The sequence below is a fragment of the Endocarpon pusillum genome (assembly GCF_000464535.1).
Source record: "Endocarpon pusillum Z07020 unplaced genomic scaffold scaffold5276, whole genome shotgun sequence".
Taxonomy (NCBI): Eukaryota; Fungi; Ascomycota; class Eurotiomycetes; order Verrucariales; family Verrucariaceae; genus Endocarpon; species Endocarpon pusillum.
The window spans coordinates 156320-182486 of NW_006916496.1; the positions used below are offsets into that span (position 1 = coordinate 156320).

At 50.2% G+C, this 26167-nt stretch overlaps 9 protein-coding genes across 9 annotated transcripts in view; 4 read left to right on the forward strand and 5 right to left on the reverse strand.

The window, feature by feature from the left end:
* The window catches only part of EPUS_05433 (uncharacterized protein), a gene marked incomplete at both ends in the record, with an annotated part of 2063 nt that extends 792 nt beyond the window's left edge, over positions 1-1271 (reverse strand). Inside the window, 3 exons of the mRNA XM_007806303.1 lie at positions 62-398; positions 490-1067; positions 1138-1271. Of these exons, the coding sequence (XP_007804494.1) occupies positions 62-398; positions 490-1067; positions 1138-1271 (1049 nt within the window). The remainder of the gene's footprint in view (positions 1-61; positions 399-489; positions 1068-1137) is intronic.
* Positions 1272-2799: 1528 nt separating this feature from the next.
* On the forward strand, positions 2800-3802 carry EPUS_05434 (uncharacterized protein; the record flags this gene model as incomplete). The annotated part of the gene is made up of 2 exons (XM_007806304.1): positions 2800-2939; positions 2995-3802. 2 exons carry the CDS (start codon positions 2800-2802, stop codon positions 3800-3802), a joined length of 948 nt encoding a protein of 315 aa, XP_007804495.1.
* Positions 3803-4374: 572 nt separating this feature from the next.
* EPUS_05435 (uncharacterized protein) lies at positions 4375-6044 on the reverse strand (the record flags this gene model as incomplete). Its single annotated transcript, XM_007806305.1, has 5 exons — positions 4375-5295; positions 5345-5728; positions 5786-5827; positions 5881-5948; positions 6005-6044. The coding sequence occupies 5 exons, from the start codon at positions 6042-6044 to the stop codon at positions 4375-4377; spliced, it is 1455 nt and encodes a 484-aa protein (XP_007804496.1).
* Positions 6045-6701: 657 nt separating this feature from the next.
* EPUS_05436 (uncharacterized protein) lies at positions 6702-8549 on the reverse strand (the record flags this gene model as incomplete). The annotated part of the gene is made up of 1 exon (XM_007806306.1): positions 6702-8549. The coding sequence occupies one exon, from the start codon at positions 8547-8549 to the stop codon at positions 6702-6704; it is 1848 nt and encodes a 615-aa protein (XP_007804497.1).
* A 4040-nt stretch (positions 8550-12589) lies between these two features.
* On the forward strand, positions 12590-13658 carry EPUS_05437 (uncharacterized protein; the record flags this gene model as incomplete). The annotated part of the gene is made up of 3 exons (XM_007806307.1): positions 12590-12805; positions 12856-13337; positions 13388-13658. The coding sequence occupies 3 exons, from the start codon at positions 12590-12592 to the stop codon at positions 13656-13658; spliced, it is 969 nt and encodes a 322-aa protein (XP_007804498.1).
* Positions 13659-14715: 1057 nt separating this feature from the next.
* On the reverse strand, positions 14716-16251 carry EPUS_05438 (uncharacterized protein; the record flags this gene model as incomplete). The annotated part of the gene is made up of 1 exon (XM_007806308.1): positions 14716-16251. The coding sequence occupies one exon, from the start codon at positions 16249-16251 to the stop codon at positions 14716-14718; it is 1536 nt and encodes a 511-aa protein (XP_007804499.1).
* A 1082-nt stretch (positions 16252-17333) lies between these two features.
* EPUS_05439 (PAB-dependent poly(A)-specific ribonuclease subunit pan3) lies at positions 17334-19357 on the forward strand (the record flags this gene model as incomplete). The annotated part of the gene is made up of 5 exons (XM_007806309.1): positions 17334-17487; positions 17554-17630; positions 17738-17896; positions 17980-18280; positions 18330-19357. 5 exons carry the CDS (start codon positions 17334-17336, stop codon positions 19355-19357), a joined length of 1719 nt encoding a protein of 572 aa, XP_007804500.1.
* Positions 19358-19825: 468 nt separating this feature from the next.
* Positions 19826-20335, reverse strand: EPUS_05440 (uncharacterized protein; the record flags this gene model as incomplete). The annotated part of the gene is made up of 2 exons (XM_007806310.1): positions 19826-19953; positions 20005-20335. 2 exons carry the CDS (start codon positions 20333-20335, stop codon positions 19826-19828), a joined length of 459 nt encoding a protein of 152 aa, XP_007804501.1.
* Positions 20336-21053: 718 nt separating this feature from the next.
* EPUS_05441 (uncharacterized protein) lies at positions 21054-23113 on the forward strand (the record flags this gene model as incomplete). Its single annotated transcript, XM_007806311.1, has 2 exons — positions 21054-21669; positions 21732-23113. The coding sequence occupies 2 exons, from the start codon at positions 21054-21056 to the stop codon at positions 23111-23113; spliced, it is 1998 nt and encodes a 665-aa protein (XP_007804502.1).
* Positions 23114-26167: the final 3054 nt, after the last annotated feature.

Here is a 26167-nt window from a genome sequence, read left to right on the forward strand (position 1 = left end):
GCTGGCTCCGTCGTTGCTGCTGGACGCCGAGATGCGGATTTCTCGCAGTGGGTCCGCGAACATCTTGCCTAACGCTTGGCTGGGATCCGGTTTCGCCATGACGCGGTAGCCGAGGCGGAGGTCGTCGAGATTGCTGGCCATGGGACCGTAGACGCCGACGCTGACGCCGAGATCGCGGGTGGGATGGCCCGAGACGCGGCCGTGCGTCGGTTTGAGACCGTAGATCCCGCACAGGGAGGAGGGGATGCGGATGGAGCCGCCGCCGTCGGAGCCGAGGGCGATGGGCACAAGGCCGGTGGAGACGGAGTAGGCGGACCCGCCGGAAGAGCCGCCACAGTAGTGGGATGGGTTGTGCGGGTTGGGGGGCGTGCCGGTGTGGGGATTGTTGTTCGTGGTGTCTGTATGGGAGGTTTAGTCGACTCGGGAAGACTTGGTGTGAGGATGAAAAGAATAAAGCGAGATGCTGCCAGGAACCGGGCGAGGACATACCAAGACCAATCTCATGCATGTTCGTCTTCCCTATCACAATCGCCCCGGCGTCTTCCCATTGCTTGACACACCAGGCAGTCTCGTCGTCCTTGTTGGTAAAGTCCATGGCACTACCCAGCGTCCTCTTGTAGCCTTTCAGGTCAACCTCATCCTTGACAGCCACAGGCACACCGTCAAGGGGGCCAAGGGGCTTTCCTTCTTGGTATCTCCTCGTAGAAGCCTGAGCAGCCTGTCTGATGAGGTCTGCTCTGCATTGGAGGAAAGCAATGGAATGTTCACCTCCTGCTTCCTTGCTGATCAGCGAGATCAGGACTTCCACAACGTCAGACGGTGTTAGCTTTCTTGCTTGGTAGAGCGAGACATAGTCGCCGGAGGTGTAATGCTGCTGTGGGTGCTGGCGAGGTTTCGGGGCAGGAAGATCGTTCAGAGAAACTGGTTTGGCGTCTGAAGGGGGCGTAATGGGGATGACAGTAGGATCATAGCGAGGATCATACGCATCGAGCTCCTTGACCTCTTGCAGCTGGTCGAACTTGGCATTCTTCCAGAATATGTTGGAGACGAAGCTGGAGGAGGCGACACTTGGACAGACGAATCAGTCTCTTCTCTGGTAGCATAGGCAAAAGTCAGATTGGGCTCTGGCCATCTTACATCCACGCCGCCACCGCCAAAGGGTATCCACGGAGCACAGGATTCGGTGCAGCATTGTTCACGGAGAAAACATCTGGCCCTTGTTTGGGGGGAGGATAGTTCCAGAATCGAGGCTTCTTTGCTTCTTCAGACATCGCTTGATATGGAGCACCAAGTACAGCAGGTTTGGTCCTGGTTGGCGAACTCGACGACACGACGCAGACAAGCAGCTGCAAGAACAGAATCAATCTGATGGAGGTAGGCGGACAGCTATTTAGCAGTACCACAACTTGAAGTTTGCTACAGCCTGAGGTTGGCGGCCTGATGTTACATAGCACTTGGCGAGAATCCTACGACGAGCCTAGTATTGGTAGTAGTAGTAGTCGAAAGCCATTGAAAGCCACTGGCTCAGCTTGCTCCTGGAGAGAGACTCTTATCCAATATAAGGGAAGGTCTGTTGGCAGAGAGCATGAGACAGTCTGCACATGTTCAATCTCGCACAACATGACATGATGCTGCACTTTGGGGTGGAATGCCCACTGAACTGCATGTATTACGCTATTAGGTAAGTGAGAGAGCGGCTAACTGAGAGTGGGATCATGCAGCCCTGTTCTATCATCATTGTAGCCCCATCCATCACTGTCCATCACCCATACAAGAAACGGTATACATGCTTACGTGCATCAACAGAAACCGCTTCGTAGATGCTGGCCGCCTGTAAGGTATGGAAGATGGAAGATGGGCCAATCCAGAGCGAGTAAATAGAGATTGAGCAGAAGATGACCATCCTTCGTGACCGCTCCCTCATAGCCATGCTGCAGCGGCCAGCAGAAAAAACATTCCACTGCAACTTGCTTCTTCTTCTTGCCATGCTGTCAAACACTTTGGCCTGACATAGAGTGGCCACTCGCTTAGCCCTAATTCCGAATGTAGTGCTTCTGCCGCCTTTTTCCTCAGTGATCTTTGTGTCTTCGATATCCCACCCACAACATTAAGCATCCTTCCGTCTTCTGTCCTCAACATGAACCCCTCAAGCACATCTGCTCCATTTGCGGGCAACATGCCTTTGAGTACAGCTCCTCCATCCCTGCCGGTGGCCTGACTTCGAGTACGGCTGCTCTTCCTGCGACCAACCCGGCCCTTAACACAGCTTCCTCGCCTGACAATGACACAATCATGAAGGATAGCGAAGCCAACAAACACACGCCTTGTCGTAGCGACAGTAGCTATGTTCGATCACCTTGCCGTGAGTCCAGGTATCCAAGTGAACAAATGCGGGGACGGAGTTTTCATAGTAGTTTACCCTTTTTGCTCCTCATGTCTTGATGCACATCGCACTGCCCCATCATGACTACCTACCATGGTCGATGCTGTAGCCCTGCACATCAGGCCTTGCAAGCTTGGAAGAGCACATCCGCAGAACTTTGACTAGACATTTTAGCTGACATATGCAAAAGCAAACAACCAAAATCGGCAAAATCATATACGTCAAGCTCTCAGCAAACGGTAGCCCACTTTTCCGCCATCCCAGCGTAAACGTCCTTCGTGCAGCAACATCGCCAGGCGCTGTGTGGAAAAGCGGTCGCTGGGTTTGATGACACGGAATGGGTGGATTTTCCTGTGGATATTAGAAGTCTTCCATCGCGTCCATTGTCATCCTACCGCGCTGACTCCATTCATGACATGGAGCGAATGAGACGGCTCCAGTGGGCCTTGGCAACAGCCAGTTTCGCAAACAGCTCGCTGGGGAGACGGTCATTAGATGTGTTGACAATGATCTTTGACCACTGGAAGCAACATAAGGATCCCGAGCCAGGAGTACGGTAGGGATTTGCCTTCTGCAGGCCACTTGATCTGAAGCTGCTAACAGCGAGTCAGTTCGCCTAACGATGATTGGCCCAAAGTCGACGAGCGACACGTTCCATGCCTGAGACTTCTTCGAACGTGCCGATATTTATATTACACGCTGAAGGACGACATCTTGGGCAAGGCTGTGATCTACTTCCGTACCCCAGACACGATTCCGTCATTCCGTTTCAGCCAGGAACTAGCTCCGATGACTCTTCCGCGTCCAAACTATCTCCACACCGTCATTCTCGACATTCGCGACAACGCCAACTGGCCGCTCAAGACGGAGGTGAGAGGCGTCACCACATCGTTGCCAACCAACCCAGTGGAGTGGGAGGCGAGAATCAAGAGATTCGCACCAGACTCGCCTGGGAACAACACACTTGGTCGCTTCATGGCCCGAGGCAATAAAGGACTGATGACAGCAGACTGGGGCCATGCGATCGGCCGACTTCTGACGCAGTTTGCTGTCAAGAATCTGATCGTTCGCGGGAATAGAGGATTTGTAACTGCCTTGGCCGCCGGTGGACCCATCGTCCGAAACTTAGTTGAAGCTCGGGGGTGTGTTGAGAATGTCACCGAACTTGGACTCTGGCCAGCACGAGCGCAAGGAGCCCTTACGCGCGGAATGACCCTTGCTCAACCTACCATGGCCAACTCGAAAGCTTTTCAAGTACAGGCGAGACCCCATATTTGTCCTAATTGCCTGAGAGAGAAGTGCTTCCGAAGTCTAACAAGCGCCGAGTTGAAGATAAAAGGTGCCAACTGCCCTGCGTGTCAGACACCGACATCAATCATCGTTCCAGCCCATCCTTCGATAGGAAATCAACACGTCTAGTGTCCATCAGAGGCCAGCATCAGTCAGCGAAGCACCAACAGCAGAACCTCGGAGGCCGGAGCGGAGCAGGATAACAAAGCCAGCCTTGCGCCGCTTTGTTTCTTTATTTCTTTCTTTCTTCATCCCTTCTTCTTAGCCAACAAGCACAGAGCCTACAGCGACCAACAAGTGCGTCTGGCAGTCTAGTGCTGTTTACAGATGTGTCTACTGGAAACAAAGCTTCAAGGTTGGCAGATGAAGTTGAGGAAGTTCAAGTTGGCAAATATTTTACGACTGGCGCCTTGGCGAAACCACGGCAAACGCCGCAAGCAACATGTTACTAGATGCTAGTAGTACAGAACAATGACTTGAAGTACTACGACGTACACTGTTCAACGCGTGAATCAACAAGCCTAGCACTACGTGCCTCGTTTATCGTGTATCGTGGATCCAGATTGGCACATGAGACATACGTTAAGAAAGAGTCTTTGGTCACGACAAAAAAGGGTATCATTCCTGCACATCTCGTACGGAGTGAAAGTAGAGACATAGAGACAAGGCGAGACGATCATGCTCACATATCTACACAATAATCAAACACGCATGTTCGCCATCCGCTGCTGTACATCGTTTCGATCTTGCTGCCCTGGTGGAGGAGTTGTGCCCTGCATTGTCAGATGATTTGCAGCCGGCTCCTGGCGGTATGCATAGCCTGGTGTGGAGTGAAAGGTGGGAGTTGAATTCTGTGGACGAGTCTGCAATGCTTCCGTGTACGGTAGATGCCGATCCGCCCCCAGCGGAGGGCCTGGCTGATTTGCACGTTGGAAAAGGCCGTAACTCTGCTTTGGTGGCGCTGGCTGATGTGCTTCGTCGGCGAAAGGGTTCTCAGGTACGTCATACGGTTCGCGTTGCTGCTGCTGCTGCTGCTGCTGCTGCTGTGTTGGTTGTGCTCGCTGAGGTGGCATGTTAGGAGGCGGGTTGTAGTAGTGATCTTGCGCTCTTTGTGGTGGTGAGCTTGGAGCTGGGTATGCATGGTCTTGAGTACTTCCGGCGGCCAGGGCTCCTGGTGGAGGACCTGCGGGTGGCGGGTAGTTGACCTGGTCAGCCGGTGATGACGCAGCCGCTTGGGATGAGTTGCTCAGGTTCCGTCGAGCTTGCAAGAGGGCTCTCTGATGCTTCGACATTGCAATGCTCAAATGATCGTTGGTTTCGATCAAGGTGAGGAGAGTATCTTCATCTGGAGCCGGGTTCGTGCTATGAATGTAGCCTTGTATACTGCGGCTGGCAGATGATGCGCGATCAGCGAACTCTTTGATCAGATCATTGTTGGATATCTCTGCACTCGGTGTTGACTGTACGGTTTGCGACAAAAGCTTCGCTGTGGTTCTGGCTTCTTCGATCCGGGCAGCAAGTTCATCAGGCGGGGGCAAAGACCGCGGCTGTCGATGATGACGAGCAAAATGTTCCCCAGACGGTGCGACTTGTGAATGTCCGTTAGGGATGTGTGGGCCAGCCTGTACTTGCATCAGCATTTTCCTGTTTGGTAGCACAGGAACCACTCACACTGTTGCCGTAGACCTTGGTGTTGTTCTTCGCCTTCTCCCTCTTCCACATCTCCATCAACGCGCTCAATGTTTCATTGTCTGTCTTTCCTGTCGCAAAAGAATCTAGCGTCTCCCTCAGAATCTGCTGCACGCTCAAGTCCTGGCCTTCCCTAAGCAGCTCCTTCACCGTCTTGACGAAACTGGCATCGAAATTTCTTGTGAATGATCGTCCAGGATTGTCAGTTAGGATCCGCATCAGCATGACTGCATTATACTGTGCATAGGCGCGGCTGGCATAGTCTTTGGTGAGAAACTTGCGAATGCAGTTTGCGCCTTCTCGCGCAGCGGCAGGGGTAGATTCAGCTGCATCGACGATCGCAGGGAGGTGCAGAAACTCGTCACCCTACATGTATACCGCCTGTCAGATGAGACCCACGCATGCAGGAAAGGCAACGCATACCGCGGTAGGCGAATTCGGCGCATCCGATTCGCAAAATGCAATCTTCATGGCAGTTGTATCAGCGGAGCAAGCTGTATTAGAGTTGTTTAACCCACCACTTCTCGCACAATCGTGGATTCTGGGGAGTCGCCTTGGGGAACGCTCTGAGTTTGTCCTTCCTGCGCTATACGCGTATCAGAAAGACTTTCGACGCATAGGCAAGCATGGGAATAAACTGACCACCTGCCCGCCTGTTGAAAGTGCCCAGAATGCGCTTCATCTGCGAAGGCCACCAGTTCTTGGAAATATTTATTGCAGTACCGTGTAACACAGGAAAGAGAAAGAGGAAGTGTGGGATGGTGCTGAGTTACAGAGCAGCTATGTTGACTATCGGGACTCCCAGAATGATGTTCGGGGAGCTGCAGATGCGACCGCAGATAACTGCACTTAGCGCTGAGGGTTTCAGAAGCGCCTAGACAATCGAAGTCGATGCGCTCCCATCTGCTTAATCCTGAATCCCCAATGCCTACGTATCCTATCTTGGCTGTTGCATAGTCGCTCACCAAACTTTTGCCACTTTACGCGTTGCTTACTCGATCACACAAAAAACAGACGAATGAATGGCTGGCGAGAGGCAGAGAAGAGCGTCCAGAATCGAAGGTCAAATGATTGATTGATTCTCTTCATGCGGCATAGTTATGTACGATCTAGCTCGTCTGCTTCAGCGAGCTCGAGATACTCGACTTGCTCCAAAATGTTCCTCGCATCCAATGCCACGCAATGCCACGCAATGCCACGCAATGCCACGCTGGCTATTAAAATGCTTCACTAATCATGAAACCGTGTGCTGTGTAACCAGTGTCTGGATGGGGTATCATATATACAGGCTGAATTAAATTGCGATTCACTCTCCAAATATCTTCCTCGTGCTGGCGGCTTACCAAGTGAAAGCCTCTTCAACGAAATCAAGGCTTCCCCAGTGCAGTCTCTCCCTCACCGCGGCTCGGACTTCATCGGCAAAAGCGCCAGGTCCACAAACGGAAACAGCTGCCGCGCCCACCCTTGTCGGTAGTTCCTCATCGAGAATGACGGGCGGTCGACATCGGCCGGGAAACAGCTTGACAGTTGCGCTGGGACTGACCAGGTCTCGTGGGCTTCGGGGCTTCGTCACAAAAAGGAGGATTTTGAGCACATCTCTTCGACCTTCCATTTGCAGAATCTCGTCCATCCACGGTCGAACCCATGACAGCATCTCTACTGACCTCACTGACCAGACAAGCACGATCTTGCGTGTTGCGACTGTGCCAGCTTGCGATGCGGCAATCAGGTGTCGTATCTGAACCAGATGATGAGTGATCCCAGCACCACCAGCAAAGAGCACGACGGTGCCGTAGCTCTTCAGCGAATCATGACCAGCATATGGCCCCTCCACATAGCCTGAAATCCGCATCATGCCACCTTCAGATGCGCGCGCCATGTCGTAGATTTTGCGCGTCATTCCGGTTCGAGCCACCATGACGAGAGAAATCGAGGTAGGTTCTTTCGATTTCTTGAGAGCAAGAGTAATTTGCTTCTCAAGCGAGGAAGGTGATGTTGGAGTTATTGGCGACAGAGTTCCTGCGCCTGTAGGAGGTTCCGAGTCAACATTGGTCCACGCGACGGAGAAAGGGTGTGACATCCACAATGAGACTCGTGGAAGGTAGGCGTACACGTGGCTGCCAGGTCTGACGGTAACATGTCGAGGAAGATTGAAAGTAACCCGACACGCTTCTCCTTGTAGGGCTTCTACTACAACATTTGTGCATCCATGTTTGCGAGAAAGGTTGAGATAGCCAAGTCGAAGGAATCGAAGGAGACGTTCACTGGCCCACAGCCCAACGACGGCACGAATGTATGGAAGCGCCGGGAGCTTAGAAATTTCCAGGTGAATGTAGACGCCGAGAATCGCCGCGAATGCGAGAGCTTGGTGAAGATGGAGGAATGTCTCGTAGAAAGCGTGGCGAATAACAGAAGGTGACTGGACGAGGATGATAGCCATCGCCAATGTGCCGACCAGTCCCCATTGAAGGAATGGATCCCCGCGGATTGACTGCCCTACACCACCCATACCCTTGGCTTGGACACAGTTGGCACCCCAGGCGATGGTGTGAACGATGGCCTCAACAACAACAATCCGACCAATCCAGCGGTGCAGGAGGTTGTAGGTATCGAAACTGACTTTGAGGAGGGAGATAGCAGGGTTGTTTCGACCTGCCAAAAGGATCAAAGGGATCATGTTCACTGTCGCCAGGATACCCGATCTCCCTCTCAATTCTGCGAGGAGTGCAGCTTTGTTGCTTTGCCGATAATCGAGAATGCAGCAGTAGGCAATGTTGCTGCCGAGTAGAAGGAAGAGCAGGAAGGTGTGGAATCTCGATGGCAACGTGCCCACATTGACGGCTTCCGAAAACTTTACCTCGCGGTTGTGTCGTTTCTTTCCCAGCGGAGCATACAGCACATTTTTCTTGAATTGTGGCCAAATGGTTGTTTTGTCAAAGCTCCAGTATGACTGCTGTTTTGTGCTCGCTGTCAGCGAGAAGATGCGACGAAGATGTGAGTTGCAAAGTTGAATGATCCGAGAGGCTAGGATCAGGACAGCGATCGAGACCATTGATATCCATAACCATTTGATGAGAAACTTGTCCATATGCAGCTTGACTCCGTTCAAACCAGATGTGTATGGCAAAATATCTGAGTTCGAGGAGCTGGCAGCTTCATCGGCCGATGGATGCGTGTCTGCTGCCATCCTGCGTGCGAATGACGTTCCTCGGGGAAATCGGTGTAGGATGCTAGAAGGTGTATCAGATAGCATCGTGACCTGCAGGATGCGTTTGTATGTGAACGAATGTGGTTTCTTGGTCGAGGCAAGAAATAAAATGCGTGTAGCTCAATGTATGCCCGTGGATAGCAACGGGTTGAGGATGGTTGTCAAAGAATGTTTCCGCTGTATGAAGGTCTTGACAATTGCAATAATGAAAGTGGTCTGAAAGAACCCACGTGCATGCACCAGACTCGTTGTTGATATATTTATTGGTGCCTTTATTCGTCGTTGAATCAAAGACCTTTGTTGAAGTGTGATTTTTCCCAGTGACTTTCTCTATTGAGCAGTTCCTCCAATAACGGACTTCTTTGTCAACCTCCACAATCAGAATTGTGTCTCCCTCAATCCATGATAGCGAGAACAGCAGCAAGGACGACGAGCATAGGGAACGATAGCTGATCAGTAGCTCTACCGTAGATGGCACTCAGTTGTTGGCGATAGCAGGAAAGGAGGACAGCGAGCCGTTATGGTGTTCGTGAGAAATGCCTCCGGCTTTTCCAGGCATCAATAGCCAAATGGTCACTTCCCAATAACCATCAATAAGCGTCAAGGCTCCAGTGAGTTGAAAAGGAATGTCTTTCGTCCAGCGACGGTTTGCAGCAGATGCTCTCGAACTCAATATCCAGCCGAGAATGAATGAAAATGTGGTGTAACCACTTAACAAAGCATGCAAGAAGATCCTGGAACAGAGATGACCACCGGGGTCTGCTGTCTATGGCCAACTTGATAGAAAGTAAAAGGAAACAAGAAGCAAGGAGATATGCATCCCTGGTACAGCGATCTTTCTCCTGAGCGCTGCTCCCAGGTGCTGACTTCGGATGTTAACCCTGATGCTGACGTATTAGAGTCTTAAGACCCGCCGAAGTCCGCGCCAAGTTGGCGGCAGGGAGCCAATGCAAGCTCCTTTGCCATATTGCTCTGATGCACAGCGAGAACATGCTTTGGCGCTGAAGAAGCTGGAAGCCAGTCGCCTTGGTTGAAACAAGGTTCAGCTGGGTCAGCGTGGATGGTTGTTTCGACGTTGGGTGCAGAATGCCCATGATTGGCGTTCCCTAGCCAGGATCCACCTTGAATTAACCGATAAGATTACGGAGTACTCAAATCAGGAGCATTGAGCAAGCCGATTGGCGTGCCTGTCTTCCCTGTCTCGGCATCCCGCTCAGGGGGAAGAAGCTAGAGGGTTTAGGACAAAGCTCTACCAGCAAATCTTCTTTGTCTGTTTTCAACCACTAACAAGGCGGAGCAGAAACCAACAAACAGTCCTTTATCGCGTCTTTGACAAAATACCATCATCAAGTCAGATTATATCGGTTACACTCTTCGCCTTTGCCTGCAGTCGAAAAAGTTTGCTTTTGAGAAAGTTTGGCCACGTCGGCGCCAGCATGGTCCTGTTGCTGGCAGCCAATCAAATCCAAGAATTAGCCTGCATACAAGCTGAGTCTGCAGCCGGCTGGCATCCATGGTGTCTGAAACAAAGGTTGCCTTCTGAAGACAAGCCTCCGCATTAAACATACTGTGTACCCCAGTAGTACTCCGTAGGAGGCATACTACGTAAGTATTGTTAGCGTGGATTAGTACTAGCTAGTTTTCGATACAAGGGCCTAAGGTTCTCCAGAGCGCCAGGAAGTGTTGACCCTTCAGTGATGATAATGATTGGCACTGGCCTAGGAGCCAAATAGACTAGTACTCTTTAGTAAGACGTATCTTCAGCAATCCTGCGTCACGTACCAAACTTCTAGCTCGGAGCTAACAATACTAATGCCTCCTACCGTTGTAGAAGACTGGTTTCTCTTGTTCATAACTGTCGCTCTTCATGATCTGATTCACTCAGCCTCAATTTCAGCCTTCATCGTCAGGCAAATGATAGAATGGAACTGATCTCTTGGAAACTCTGCGTCTCCAGACGACCCTGAGTTAGCAAGCGTCTCAAGTAAGATGTAGAATAGAGAAAGAAACGAGATTTTCTACTCCTTGTGCACTGGTCTAGGGAGAATTCCCTGGAAGAGAACAATACAGTCTTGCACATTGTTTGGCCTCCATATAACACAGAAAGAACAATATGAAGACCATCCGCTAAACAATATATCCACATGTCATTAAGACTACCGTGCCTTAGTCCTCAAAATTATTGCATTGAAATATCTCAGTATCCGTTTTGCTTCATATTTTATTGATCACACTCCTCATCTCTTTGAGTTCTCACCCCTCAAGAATTCTCCTAGATGAAGCAGATCTACAGGAGCGCAGCTGCAGCCACAGCACGTCACAATCGGACACAATCAAGAAATGAGATTTCACAGATGAACTTCATCCAAATTCAGCGATCTGGTTGTCACACTTGTGTCCTATCTCGTAGGTGTAATAAAGCAAGATTATGTCACAAGAATGACTTCGACAGATTCTCAACAAAAAGATCCAGATGTAGGAGATCAACAACTGATGAAGGCTGACAAGTGTTATGAGATCAGAATTCACTAGCGATTGCTGTTAGTGAAGCAGTATATACACGAATGTATCTTGAGGATTTTGGGTCAGGAAGTTTGTTGAGAACTAGGTATTATGGTGCATCCAGTCTCTGCTCCTTCATAACCCAGGAGGTCATTCTATGGATTCTGCGACGTCATATCCATCCTCCGTCAATGACTAGGGATTACCCTACCCACAGAGCTTTGACTCGAGAGGTCGACACAGACGATTTGAGCTTTGCGGCCAAGCTCGCCAATTTTGTCAGCGTCTTAACTAGTGTTAGATTCGTCTCTCTATGAAGTCTGCTATCAGTAAATTGGTAGTCATTGATGCAATTTCAGATGATGTCCTGCCTGGATGAGGATTATGTCCGCGCCTGCTTCTGCGGGTGAGATCACCATTGCGGCTCCAATTCCTCGAGTACCTCCTGTGACCACTGCTGTCTGGCCTTCCAAGGAAAACATTCTCATGATGGACTCCATTGTTCCTCCTTACCTCATCCTCGGGCCTTTTATCTTTTTGAGGGATAGGGTCACTTTGCCTCGTTGAAGAAATGAGAAGTATGCGGTAAAAATGCTTCTCAATAATCTATTTGTTCGCAACATCCAAGCTGCTCTTCAGTTCTAAAACTTCATGCTTCCAATGTTTTGGAAAAGTGGTGTACACAATTCTGAGGGAAGGTAAAGGCCGGCGCTATAAAAAGGTTGCACACTTAGTAGTTGATGAATCTTGTCGTTACTGACAACGGTAACTTCTTACGCGGTAATTGACACGGCAGGCTAACTTAGTGCTTGTACCAAATGGGCACTTGGCGGACACCAACAGCTCTTGAGAAGTCAAATTTGTGCTCCTCTTTAGCATGGCTCCTTGTATTGCTCTAATATCGTTCGACAACACCACGACCTGACATTACAAGTGCTAAGACTACGGTCTCCATGGCAAAGATAAATCGTAAGATGATTCCGCGAAGTGGTCGTTTATAATCGTACAGCGCTTCAACGAAGTGTTGATCTCTTATACCATGGGTGCCTTTCGACGTCGTGTAACGTCCGCTGTGCCTTCTGCTCGAGTCGGGCAATACGGAGGACACATTAGTACGTAAGGGCAAAGCGCGGCTTGTCTAGGCATCTTTGTCTCGGTAAAATCTTCTTCCGTCTCTATTTCGCTCGTGTAAGTTTTCCCCTTGCAACTTCCCCACACTCTGGACGTTGGAAGCGGAGAGTACGTAGTGGGGTGTTGGGTGGGGGACTTTGGGAACACAGAGCGCTGCTTTGGATGAAGAATTCCTTACAGGTCCAATTCTGTGCTTGATTGGCGACCAGATCATTATAAAGCCACTGGAGATTCTGAAAACACATAATATTAATATAGAGTCTACATCCATTACCGTCATGTCACGATTGAAGAAGCGATCTTATTGATAACGAGGATTTTCAACAAGGGTTTTATGAAGCACTCACAGCGCTTTGTATTTCAGGATGGATCCCTCAAAAGTCAACATGCCTCTGCTGAAGGATCTCAACACCGAGAACATCACCGAGAACACGATTCTCACCAACTCATCTTGTGAAGACCTTCGTATGAAATATTTGATGGAGCGCCTCGTGTCTCATCTTCACGACTTTGCAAGGGAGACAAGGTTAAGTACAAGAGAGTGGATGAGCGGTATACAATTTCTCACCGTGGTGGGTCAGACTTGTGATGAGGTTCGCCAGGTAGGTAGAGGTTGGTGGTCACTGACCAATTCTAACCTTCAACCCTTCAGGAATTTATATTGCTCTCTGATATTCTCGGGCTGTCCCTCCTTATTGATGCAATAGACCATCCCAAGCCACCACACGCCACCGAAGGAACCGTGCTGGGTCCTTTTCACACCCATGAGGCTGAAGAGATGTCACATGGCGACAAGATGTCGTCGGATCCAGATGGCGAACCACTACTCGTTCTTTGTACGCTAAAAGACTCTGCAGGCCGACCAATCGAGGGCTGTAAGATTGATATCTGGGAGACCGATTCAACAGGGCGCTATGATGTGCAACATGCTGACCGCAAGGGCCCTGACGGAAGGTGTGTCATGTATAGCGACAAAGACGGCATATTCTGGTTCAAAGCCATCAAACCCATCTCATATCCGATTCCTCATGATGGGCCTGTGGGAAAATTGTTAAAAGCGCTGCGCCGACATCCTTATAGACCAAGTCATATGCACTTTATGTTTGAGAAACCGGGATATGATAATCTGATCACGTAAGTAAGCACCACTGTTTCCCCAGGGATTCAACTGACTCGATTGCTAGCGCACTCTATGCTCGAGGAGATCCATACGAAACATCTGATGCTGTGTTCGGCGTCAAGGATAGCCTTGTGGTCGACTATACCCAAACTGATCGAGAGATCGCCGAAAAATATGACGTCGAAGAAGGTACTCTGTTGATGACATATGACTTTGTGCTTGTCTCGGACGAGGAAGCCAGCGACCTCCGAGAGCAGAAGTCAAGAAAAGCTTTGGAGGCCTTGGGTCGAAAAGTCAAATTTTTAGAGGGTCTTCCAGTACCAGACGTTGATTGATGGCCGTACAAGTGCAGCGTGATTCGGTATCACAATACCACCGTCCAGAATGTTGCAGGTGACAGCTCTCCCGCAAGCAGATTTTGCATTTCAGTGCTGGTGACCACCTTGCCATCATTCAGAGACTCTTGGGCCTGCATTCGGAGCCCCTGGCCATATCTGTCTACCGAACACCAGCCCATTCGACTAGCGGACCATTATACAACATCTGACCGCTGTTGACCACCTGTCTATTTTTGAAAATCTGGCATGCACATAATAACTGACCGTTGTTCGTCCGGTTTGACATAATATCTGGCCGTCGCTGAACATCTGCCCATCATCAGCACAAACGCTTCTGAGACATCCCACTGGCCAGGACTTGGAGTACTTGGCTTATAAAAAGCAATCTTGTACAACAGCCGCAAGAATCTAGTGATCCATTCTCAGCTCGGAGTCTTCGGTACTGGAAACTCTGGTTCCCAGATTCCTCGAGGCGATCTATCAGGGTGGGAAAGGGAGGAAGTTGAAAAGTGGATCTAGGCTAGTGGCTCTCTCTTCTCAACACCAGTGCCTGGTTCCCATGTTCAGAAGCTGAAGAAGAAGCACGGCTGGGACGCAAGAAGAAATGCACAACACAGACGGGCGGGGAAGGCCATGTCCTGTGTGATTCGCGTACTAAAGTACGTCACTCGCTCGCCTCTCAGGAGACTGCTTCGTCCAAAAAAAAAAACATCTGCTGCGCCGGAGTCTTCCTGTTCATCCTGATATTTCATCAAGAACACGTGCTCTTCGAGGTCTCTCTTTCATGTAACAGTCAGCGAAGGGAGACAACATAGAACCGAAATGACGCTACCAGGCTCAATGTCAGGTTTCGATGCGCAATAAATCAGCAGCTTCTATGTTCGCCCTATTCAATAACTAGCAGTAACTATGACGATACGTGAACTCGAGTAGCTGTTCTTAGGTCTACCCTTCTTTTGTTACTCCACACTAGTCTAGCTGTGTTCCAGTACTCGCTTGCTGAATTCCTCACATGACCCTATGTATACGTGTATACAACCGTTCGGAACCAAAATTACTCCTGATCATCCTCCTCGATCGGCTCAACGATGAGATTCCCTCCTCTCCCGATCCTTTCTCCTATCGAGCCACCCTCCTGCAGGTCATACACAATCCTCGGCATCGGTGAAACCAGCCTGAAGCCATAAGTGTGTTCAAAGCCCTCCGGCTCCAGCACCTCCTTCTCAGACATGGTGTCCGCTGCTGCTGCTGCTGCTTCTTTCCAAAGATCGTAGCATTCAACGAACGCATATACCTCTTCGAGATCCGCGTCTGCTCGGAAACCGCGGATAACCCTCTCCCCGTTCGGTAGACGTACGCTCACCCGGATGGAATCTTTTGAGGTTTTTTCCGGCTCCGGCGGTAATGACTGCGCTCGCCATCTCTTCCACTGTTGTAACACTGCCGCATGGCGCTGTTCGTCCTCTTCCTTCCGCAAAGCCTCCTTCTCCATCCTCGCTTGCGCCTCCGCTTCTTCTCGCTTTAATCTCGCCCGTTCCCTGTCCTGCGCCAGCGAGCGCTGGTAAGCAGAATCCTGTTCCTGGCGCAGATTCCTCGATGCTTGGGCCTGCTGTCTTTCGAGCCTCGTCGCACTCAGCTGACCCTGCTGCGCCGTCATGGCCGTTCCGAGCTTAGCGACAAGCTCGCTAGCAGGCATTGGTCCCGCTGCGCGCATCACGGTAGACATCCCTGTTGGACCCGAGGAGTCAGGGGTGTAGCAGACTAGGCCTGCGAAAGGGAACTTGGTGCATTGGACAGTGTCGGCTACTTGGTAGGCTTCTGCATCTTGGACGTTGCCGCCCCAGAGGATGATTTCGTCCCGGTGCGACGATAGGAAAGAGTTTAGTTGTGGGGATAGGAGGGTGTCTCGGACCCAGGAGCTGGTGTCGTCGTGGCTGGGGGAGAGAAGGACCACGAACAGGAACTTAAAGTCCTTTTTGGCATTGTCGAGAGCTAGGTTGAACCCGGACTCCACGAATGGAAGGTCATTAGTGCCGTACTCTTCGGCGAACTCGCGGATGAACCGTCGTGCGTTGTCGGCTGGTGCGAGTGAGCGTCGACTGGGTCGGGGTCTCTGGCTGGGCGCAAGTCTTGCAATTAAACGTGGTATAAATGGGAAGGCGGTTCCAATAGGTGAAAGTATTGTGGCAAGCACGCGATAGAGTAGAGAGAATGGTGTAAATAGTATGGCAAGAAGCAGTGGTGGACGGTAGTGCGTCTCCTCCCCAGCTTGTGTGGAAACCCTTCCCACGGAATTAAAGTTCCGCCGAGCGGTCGAAAGAGGGCGCGCTGAGGCTATCAGATCATCGAATTGGAGGTTTGAGGTTTGTCGAGAGGAAGCTGCAGGAAGCGCAGCTCGGGCTTCGGCAACGGGATCAGAGGTTGGCTCGCCCTCGAAGAATCGAGTGATGGCGATCTGGACATTCCACTCGGCTCTTTGAAGGATTGGGATTGCTGTAATGGGATCCTGGTCAGTGACTGAGGTGTAGGTCTGCAAAGCCTCCTGCTGGCTTTCGCTGAGTTGCGAGATGTCAAGGGGAGAAGATGACATTTCTATTGCGAGTGCCAAAGAGAAGGTCGCGGAAGAGGTGATTGGCGTAAGCCAGCTCTGCAATGGTTAGCACCAAGCCAGGGTGACCATCTATCATGGATAAATCTGAATCTTTTGGTCTGAATTTCAGTGTGTCTTTTCAGGCTTTGCTGTCAGTGATCTGGGCCGGCGCGGACTGTCAGACGTGTTGCAGTATGATTTCTACTTTGCGCTCGTTGGCGGAATGTCAATAAGTGCTTCACTGTCTACCTACCAAGGTCTAGAAATTTATGTCTGGACGATGGATCAGCATGAACGCAAGGACCTCCGGCCGTTGCGCATAGTTATAAGTACTGTAATAGTTACCCAGACCGATCGAAAGCCAATGCCGATTGGGGGATCCACTGGGCTTGGCTGATCCTGGAGAACGTTGGATCCATTTCTATTCTATCCCATATTGCCAGTGTTACTATATCTCAGGCACTATTGACATAGTATAATATCATTTCCCGACTTTTTGGAGCACCAGGGCTCAGGGCGCTTTACAAGCACATATGTTCCACTCCAATGAGATCTGGCATCTCTTATCCCAAGTTAGTGGCTTGCGCATGTTGTGCTGTCCGTCCCCTGTTGGCTGATCCCTGGAACAGTGTTTTCAAGAATTCATGGAGCTATATTCGATCTAGGATGCATATTTTGGGAGCTTGAGGGTGGCAGTGAGCAGGAATAAGATGGAGGACAGTCGGCGCAGTGCGTTGATCCCTTGAGCGACAGTCAGAAGTTGCTCCTTATCTGCCGCGAGCGAGGCGTTGAGAAGTGGACGAGCTCGACATTGGATGAGAAGAGCCGAAGACAATAACTTGATCGATGCTGACTGGAGCTGTGGAAGCAGAGCTCTGTCGTAATGTCACCATATATGGGAGTTGCAAGTTCGAAGGAAAAGGTCAGGCTATCGCAGCCACGTCGACTTGAATGGAGACTGATGGGCTTTGCACAGGCTGCGCATTTGCTCATGATCCGAAGAAGATTGCCAATGCAGTGTCGGCAGTGGACAAGTTGGGGAATGCCACTTCAACCATTGTCCTTGCACTAATGATGACAGTATGAAGAAGACCTTCAACGTGGATTCGCCTAGCTTCACACCATCTTTTTTGTCCGCGACTGAGAATGTCAATGCCAATGGAAAGAAATCCACGGGGATCTCCCCAAAGGCAGCGAATGCAGCGCCCTTTCTCCCCAAATCTGCTGCAGTTTCGAGTAAGCTGTCTTCTGATTGTGCTGTGAGATCTGTAGAGTGTATGCTGACTGAACGCGTCACAACAGGAGCCGATACATCTACACCAGACTGGCCAGTGGACGTTCAAGAATTCATCCCTCAAAGCTACAGTTCGAGTCATATGGTGAGTGTTGCTGCTTCAAGTTCCTGCTCGCAAGTCAATGTGGATGATCCGGACTTGGCAGCATGCGACTGCTCAAAGTGAGTGAACGTGGTGCTGAATTTGCGCAGGCCAACGGCAGCGAGGGTAGCGCATATGATCATTTCCAAACCTCCTCCAGTCACATACCAGCTCAAAGTAGTTTGAATTCTCAACCACCTCTATATCAAGACGCGCTTTCAATGGGTGGAGCTGGCTTCTTTCCCAGCCAAAGTGGCTTTCAGCAGCCTGTGAGCAATCTCTCTCTCTGAGCACAGCCGTGTTTGGAGCCCTGAGACTTATCTCAATTTGTCTAACAGAACGTTGTATGTAGGCACAGTATCACCAGTACGCCCCGGTAGGGCCCCACAACCAAAATCTCCAAGGCTATCAACGCAATGTCCATGATCTTTTCATTCCAAATGACTTCCGAGAAGAAATCCAGAAAAAGGCGGCAGCCACTTTGCAGACTATTCCAAACCTCCATCTACCGGCTCATGTTGAAAGCTACCACTCTCTTGTGCCACTTGACACCAACCAGAAGAGCTCTACCATTCTTGGCGGCTATTCATCGTGGATTTACAAGGCGCAGTCGAGCACCAATGGCAAATTCTTTGCTCTGAGGCGAATAGAAGGTGAACCCAACGCCCCGCCACCCTCATCTTCGGACTGACAAATCTCTAGGCTTCCGTCTGACGAACGAAAAGGCAATTCGAACTGTGCAAAACTGGAAAACACTCATAAATTCGAGTGTGGTTGGGATTCATGATGCTTTTACTACGCGAAATTTTAACGATAGTTCCCTCCTTTTTGTATGCGACTACTATCCCATGGCAAAAACACTTGCAGAATACCATTTGGGGCAAAGCAAGCTCCTCAGGAGTCGCAATAATCCCGAACAGGTCTCAGAAGTTGTTCTTTGGGCGTACATGACGCAGATTGCTTCTGCTCTCAAAGCCATCCATTCTAGAGGTCTCGCTGCACGAGTGATTAGCCCATCCAAGATCTTGCTTACCGGAAAAAATCGGATCCGACTAAATGCATGCGCCATACTTGATGTGGTGCATTATGATGCTCAGGTAGCTGTTCCACACCTTCAACGACAAGACCTTGTCAATTTCGGTCTGTTGATACTCTCGCTCGGCTCGAATACACCCGATGCGTCCCAGAACTTCGCGAAGGCTATGGATCAGTTTAAGCGACATTATGGAAAAGAGCTTCAAGCTGCTGTGGTGTGGCTGTACAGTGCTATGCAAAATCAGGAAAAGACAATCGATCAATTTCTCTCCAATATTTCAACACAAATGGTCACCGCCTTCGACGGTGCCCTTCAGCTAGATGACCAGCTCAACAGCGAGTTTGGCAGAGAAGTGGAAAATGCTCGCCTTTTTCGCCTAATGGCGAAACTCGGCTTCATCAACGAGAGGCCGGAGTACGAGCATGATCGTCAGTGGTCGGAGAATGGGGAACGATATTATCTAAAACTCTTTCGAGATTACATTTTTCATCAGGTGGATGCACAGGAGAACCCTGTTGTTGATCTTGGACATGTCTTGTCATGCCTAAACAAATTGGATGCAGGATCGGATGAACGGCTTACACTTGTCAGCCGTGATAATCAGAGTTGCTTTGTTGTAAGCTATCGAGAACTGAAGAAGGGGATGGAGTCTGCCTTTCAGGAACTCTCCAAAAATGCAAGAAGGTCGCACTAGGGCCATGGAAGTGAGCTGGAGCCGCGCATGCTGAGGCTTGATTGCAAACTGCATTCTTGAAGCTGCTTGCTCAAGGGAGGCCGATGAGATGATAAAGGTATTGAATTGTTCTGTCTCTAGCTGAACAAGCTAAACGGGGCTGATTGCTGTACGTGTTGGCATCTATGTGGGTCATCTAGAAAATCTAGCTGAAAATCAATTATTTCAATGTCACCTAAGCCTCCAGCTGCCGTCAGGTTTCAACCGCCACTATCCACCGTTTCGTGACTGATCTGCAGTAACTTTGGTCAAGAACGGATCGGGCACATTTCTCCTGTGCAAAGAACCATCTCTGCTAGAAGGGCAGAAGAGTTGACTGAACGCAGATAAGCGTCCTTAATTTTCCAACCCAGCAATCAAGCGCCGGGGATGGCGGTTTTGACACCGTGAGGGACTCTTTGCTCCGTACAGCCGGTAGGAGCTAATCTCTTAATCATCCGCCTGCTGGAACGGGTTCGCAATCTCCTCGCTCCCATCAACAGGAGAGATAAGCACAAGAAGAGTCCCTCGAGCGACAACCAGTCCCAATGACCTCGAGGACTCGTTGCCTTCATCATCTATAAGGAAGTCAGGATAGTGGTCACATAATGATATTAGTCGCGGCTTACCTCGCATCGTCTCTTTGACATTATCTAGTACCAAATTCATGAGCTGATCATAGCCCTTTAACGTTCCAGTAACTAAGACGCTGGTGAGCAGTTGTTGTTTTGCATCTCGAGAACAGGCGCAGACACCTTCTCTACCACCATTAAACTTGACAGACACCTGCTTGTCCATGTATTTGGCGAGGTCGAGAATATTCTCCTTCTTAGGTTTGTCCTGTTGCTGCGATCCATGTGCACCACCCCGGCCACCTCCTCGGCCACCTCGATGGCCTGAGTCACCTCCGCCTCTACCTCCGCCACGACCACCGCCACGGAAATGCCCACGTTCGGACATTTGTTCTGGTAGTATTTGGTGTTTGCAGGCGAGATTCAGTCAACTATATCATGATTCGTCGATGTGGAGGGTGAGAGAATCTGGGCGTGTGGAGGCGATTCTTGAACCCCAAACGATCCCGCAAATGGTTTGAGTTTCCGCGATTGCTCCGCCCGCTCCCAATTCCTTTCCGCTGGCCAGCCCCCCGGGGCCAGGCTTTCTACCTCGTTTGCCGTGCTTGCCGTAATGGCTGTTCTCCGACCCAGGATCGATGTCAAGGCAGCTGTCGCATGCTAGTAGTAATCCTCTCACTTGCGCAGATTTGCCACCGAGTTTCGTCTTTCGTATCCCTGCGCCAGAATTGGGTGCAACATTCCCAGCACCGATGAATCGCCTCCCCTTCTTTCCACCTTTCCGGGCTTGTCTACCCCTAGCCCCGCCCTATTCTACCGCCCAGTCTTACTGATCTCAGTCTCCACTTTCATTCCCTTTCCACCCTCCATCTCCACCCTGTTCTCAATCTGGCCTGCACCATCTGCCTCGACATTGCTGCAGCTTAAGTCTTGAGCCTGCCACCTCCTGCAACTGGTCGACAACTCCCAACCTCTTTGCAATACCTCCGCATTCCGTCTCCGCCGACTAACGATCCAACGGACGCGGGTCGGCTCCCGATCCTGACCTGAAGTGGAATCTAACCATAAGACTCTAACTACCTTATACCACAACTGAAAATGCAAGGATGGAGACCACCTCGACGATGACTGAAGAAGTATCGAACAAAAGACCGCGCTCACTTTCAGGAGATCTAGGTGGTCCGCCTTCCAAATCCTCCAAACCACAATCAAGTCATCTCCAGATCAATTACCTGGCGCGGCAATATAATCAAAACATACCTCTTGTCAATGTCGACGACAATCTACCATCCATACTCCGTCTGATTGGTGACTACGATGGCGTTCTCCACCGACATGAAAGCCTGGCTGGCAATCTCGGCGCCTGCCCTCTCGGTCCCATCCTCATCAAGCGATTCGAACGCCTCTTCGACGGCCCACCTCGCATACTCAAGTCGCATGGCAAAGATCCAAGCGTCACTTGGCTCGATGTCGTGGACTTTGCAAGGAACAAGCCTGAGCAATTCAACTTAGAGAAAATGCGCAATGGAGTACGAGTGTGCCAGTTCTACACAAAGCAATGCAGAGTGGAAATATCTGAGGAAGATTATGTTCTCATTGCCAGCGGAATGCCACAAAAGCTCATTCCGCCACAGCCAATACAAGAGGATGAGGAAAAGGAGCTGGGCGCACTTGAGATCCTTGAGAAGAATCTGAGCCATATTGTGCAGATGGCTGACCAAGGTATGCAAGCAAGAGGAGTCAGACAACGGACAACGGACAACGTTATACTAACACTGTCGCAGTCTCTGGTCGAGCTCGTCAATTGAACCATCGCCTGAAGAATCGAAAAGCTGCCATAATCAGCCGTCGAGAAGCAGAGGAGGGCAGGAGAGAACACCCACGCTGTGACAGCCCTATAACATTATCTGAGCTGATTAATGGGACTTCGACCAGGGCCAATGGAAATCCTGCAGCTTCCCAGTCGCCTCCCATGGGCTTTACCGCTGTCAACACCAGACAGTCTGCACCAGCTGAGACAATTAGCGACACACCTGCTAAAGCTTCGACGGAGCCTTTGTTCTCGCGAGCCAACACTGAAAATGTCACTGTCCTCAATGGCGCGTCTATCAAAGGAATATCACAGGAACAACGTGTGGAGCTGATAAAGAGCTTCCTGGTAAATGCAGACATGCAAGCACGAGACGATGATCTCAATCGACAATCTTCCCTCGGCACCACCAGATCCGCAACAATGCAGAACGCCCCCCAAACGAGATCCGAATCTGCTAGTCAAAGCTCACTCTACACTCCGAACCACTCAGCGGTTCCCATCCCCAGTACACCAGCCGCCTTGCTCCCTCACCTAAAGCCGACGCAAATCGAGAGAGATGATGGCGGCCCCTACAAAGCGGAAATGGTCAATCGCATGGAGTCCTTACATCGGGGCGAACGTATCCTGCCACCTTGCGATCGTTGTAGGCGACTACACATGGATTGTCTGAAGAATCTAACAGCATGCATGGGCTGCACCAAAAAGCATGCAAAATGCAGCTGGAAAGATGTGCGAGAAGAGGAGCTGCGGACCAATCGTTCAGCCATGCGAACAGCTTCCCCGTCACCGGAACATGGTGATGCTCGAAGTGATCACGTCGAGTCCACTCCTGACGCAAGCGCATCCTCGCACCGTAGTCCTGTGAGCGCCCTGCAGTCAACGGCACAAGAACAACCACTACCACCACCACCGAGCAGTACGAGCAGAAGGGAGTTAGACCTACTCCCTCCGCCATCATCCTTAGCACCTGCCCTAACAACCAGCAATGCCTCTCCATCCGTCTATGCAAGTGTCGAGCAGAAAAGCGAGGTTGTACCCACGCCGCCGCCGCCGCCGCCACCTCCACCACCAAGAATCTTATCAGCCCCCAGGATTTCAACTCCAGATTACTCAACACACACACCCAAAACAGCATCCAAAACCACATCGACAATCGGACAGCAACTACAAGACGCGGCAAACGGCCTAGCAGCAGCACATCGCTCCGTCTTCACGCCTCAGAAGCAAAACCCTAATCAGAGTGTTGAGCGCGATGACGATGACGACGAAGACGAAGGCGACAGACTGCAGGCGCTGGCCGCACAGGTCTATCGATCTGCATCGGCGCAGCAGAACCGCTCTTCATTGGCTTAACAAGGCTGTCGTTTCCAGTGATCGAGCATTTCCTCCGAGCGTGGATTCATTTCTGATTTCTTCATCTATACTGCTGTTTTGAAGCTTGAGGCGGCGAATATGGGACGGCAAACAGACCTGCCTCGATATCATCTGCACACATTCCTCAACTTGTTGTCCATACATGAAATGCCACGGTGTTCGAGATGGAAATTCTCTTGCCGCTTCTTCCCGCGCCTCCATGTTTACTTTTGTTTCCAAAATGTGTCTTCGGAAACCCCTCCCTTTCATGTCTGTTGAGTAGAGTACTTAGTATCGTTTTGTACGGAAAATTTGAGGAGAAGAATATGACTATGTACACACCAATATCTACCTCCACTTTTCTTTCTTTCCCCTTCTCGTGACAATGGCTTGATTCGTGCTGCTGTGTGAAGAGAATCGGATCGTCTGTGTAATCTATCTTATACTCGGGCTACGAAGGGGGAAGATCAATCTTTGCTGCTGCGTCGCTAGAGGTTGGTCGCGAATCTGGGTTTGGGAGGACCTTTGGTCTAACTACTTATCTGCGGAAGTGAATGAAGGAGATGAAGATATATGTTCATATGCGGGGACACTATGCTACCTTGATGACGTTGGCTCATCCGCAAGAGTACCTGGAGGAGAGGCGAGCGGTATATACACGTAGGGTACCCGCCATATCACACAGCATCCAAATCTGCCTTGTTGTGACTGTTTTCATACCTCGGCTGCATTCAATACTCTGGAAATTCAAGCTTTATTCGAGCCCTACTATTGCGGAGGACTCGTTGTTGAACTCTGATTTACTACCCGATTGAGAAGCATACGCCATGCCCTCTAATTTAGTCGGTAGCGACACGATGGATTGGCTGCTCTCCCACTCTCCCTCCTGATGCAGGAGCCTACTATCCGGAAGAAAAGCTCCTCCTGGATCGGTATAGTATAATTGAGAATCTTTCTTTACAAACGCGAAAAGGAAGTATGTCGGCCAAATATCCACTTACATGCTTAAGGATTCGCCAGACGGACAACGCAGAAGTCATTAATCTTTCCATTCCCAGTATCAACGAGTTCTGCTGATGTGCTTCGGGAAACCGAGGCAGCATTCGCTTTCTCGGTTCTGCACCCTGAGATTGTATAGATGTTAATCTCAACAGCAATGAGCGATGATGCAGGGCAATGTGCTGGTTTCGAGACGGGTGAGGGTGTAGATTAGGTAGATATCGTTGCGCGGGGTATCAGTGCGTTGAAGCGGCGGATTGGAGTGTCTTACCGGTGTGGTTGAGAAGAGACTTGGTGAGGTCCTCTCTATTCCCGGTGGCTTTGTTTACAGTGGGCGCAACTAGACAACCGACTCTGAATTCAAAAAGTTTGAGTGCTGCGGCAGCACTGGCATTCCCATGAATCGCTCTCGCGTCTCCAGAGGTCTCGTTGTATTCATAGTGATGTTTGCGTGCATTGCTACTGACATTTCCAATATCCCCTAGGATCGCTTTCGCCCGATCCCTTATGATGTTCTGGATATAAGTGTGACCCTCTGTCTGCTGAGTAGTGGTAGGGATATCCTCAGGTCCCGTTACCACGGTGGCCGTTGGCACAGGAGACACTTCCGGTTGCGTAGAAGCATGTTCTAGTAAGACAAGACTCTCCGGGTTGCTGATTTGCTGGACTCTGAACTCGAGAACGAGTTTTTGTAAATCTAGTACGTGAAGTCTGTCGCTCAGCTTTTCTAGGTTGTCGACGAAAAAGGTTAGAGAGGTAGTAAGGGAGTCAAAATTCTTCTTGTCACGAATTGCCCATGTTGTCTTCCTTAAAGGGGGTTATGCTTTTGTCGCTCTTGGAATGATGTCTGGAAAACTTCTTGAATTTGCGAAAATGCTGAGGATGGCGTTCTTGAAGCCGACGGGTCAGATCCAATTCTCCGGTTTTTTCCGACGCGTTGCAGACCATACTTCTTTTCGAGGGTGTCAGACTCGTCGACAGCTTTTTGATCCCAAGTAGGCTCGGTCCGGCTATCTCCACATTTCGGTGCCAATGTGCTCGTAGGAGGGGAAGCTCGTTTCCTATCTTGGTATCTCCGACAGATTCGTGCAATATTCGCAATCTCTATACCTGCGCAAGACCAAATGTCGGCAAATCCTGGCATTCTATTGTAAGATGTGTGGGCACAACGCTTGTCCTGGAAGAATCTGCCAGATCTTTTCCAAGCTCCGCCATTTTAGTACTTAGGTGTAGATTCAGAGAGGAGTCAGAAGAATATCTTTGCTCAGACTGCCGGCATGTAATGCTAGTCTGATTCTGTTCTCCTGGTTCCTTCATCATCTTTGCGTTCTCTCGAGTTAAATCCTCGACCAGATAATCGATCTGGTCTAAGGAGTATTTCGACTTTAGCTGAAGATGTGCCTTTTGACCTGCCTTCGTCGTGCTTGTGAAACCGGCTGGTCGAAAGCAAAGTATTTTCCCGAGGATGATTCCATTTATCCTGCACTTTTAGAGAAAAGTTTCTGTTTGAGATTTTCCCCTACACAAACTGACGATACGGAGTCGTGTATCAAAAGTACTAGTCGAACTGCACTATGTTACGGCTATGCTTATCATGGCTAGTACTAAGTAGCGTATATGCCCTGCTAGCTGCATATTGAACTCGACTGAGTCTTATGTCCCCTTTTGGTTAAGTCGTTACTAGCATTTTACTTCGGCTCAGTCTCCGCCTTCCCCACACCCGAATCTTGACCTCTCCTAATTCCATTTCCACTTCGAGACCTGAGCACACGTGACTGTAACCTGAGCGATGAATAAGCAGCCCTGAGCTGTGGCTGTGCAAGGCTGTTCCGAGCCTGAGCAGCCCTGAGCATCCCTGAGCATCCCTGAGCATCGACTGAATTCTACCCTGAGGGGCCCGGATTCTGGGCCGCTCCTGACTTGGAGAGCCTAGATTTGTGCTCTTTAGGTTGTTAAGTTCTAATTCGCGGTTTTTGTTACTCGCGTATACTTGCTCTTTAAGCTGTCTCAGCTAAAGGTTGTAAGGTTATTACTTAATATGATAAATCTAAGTAT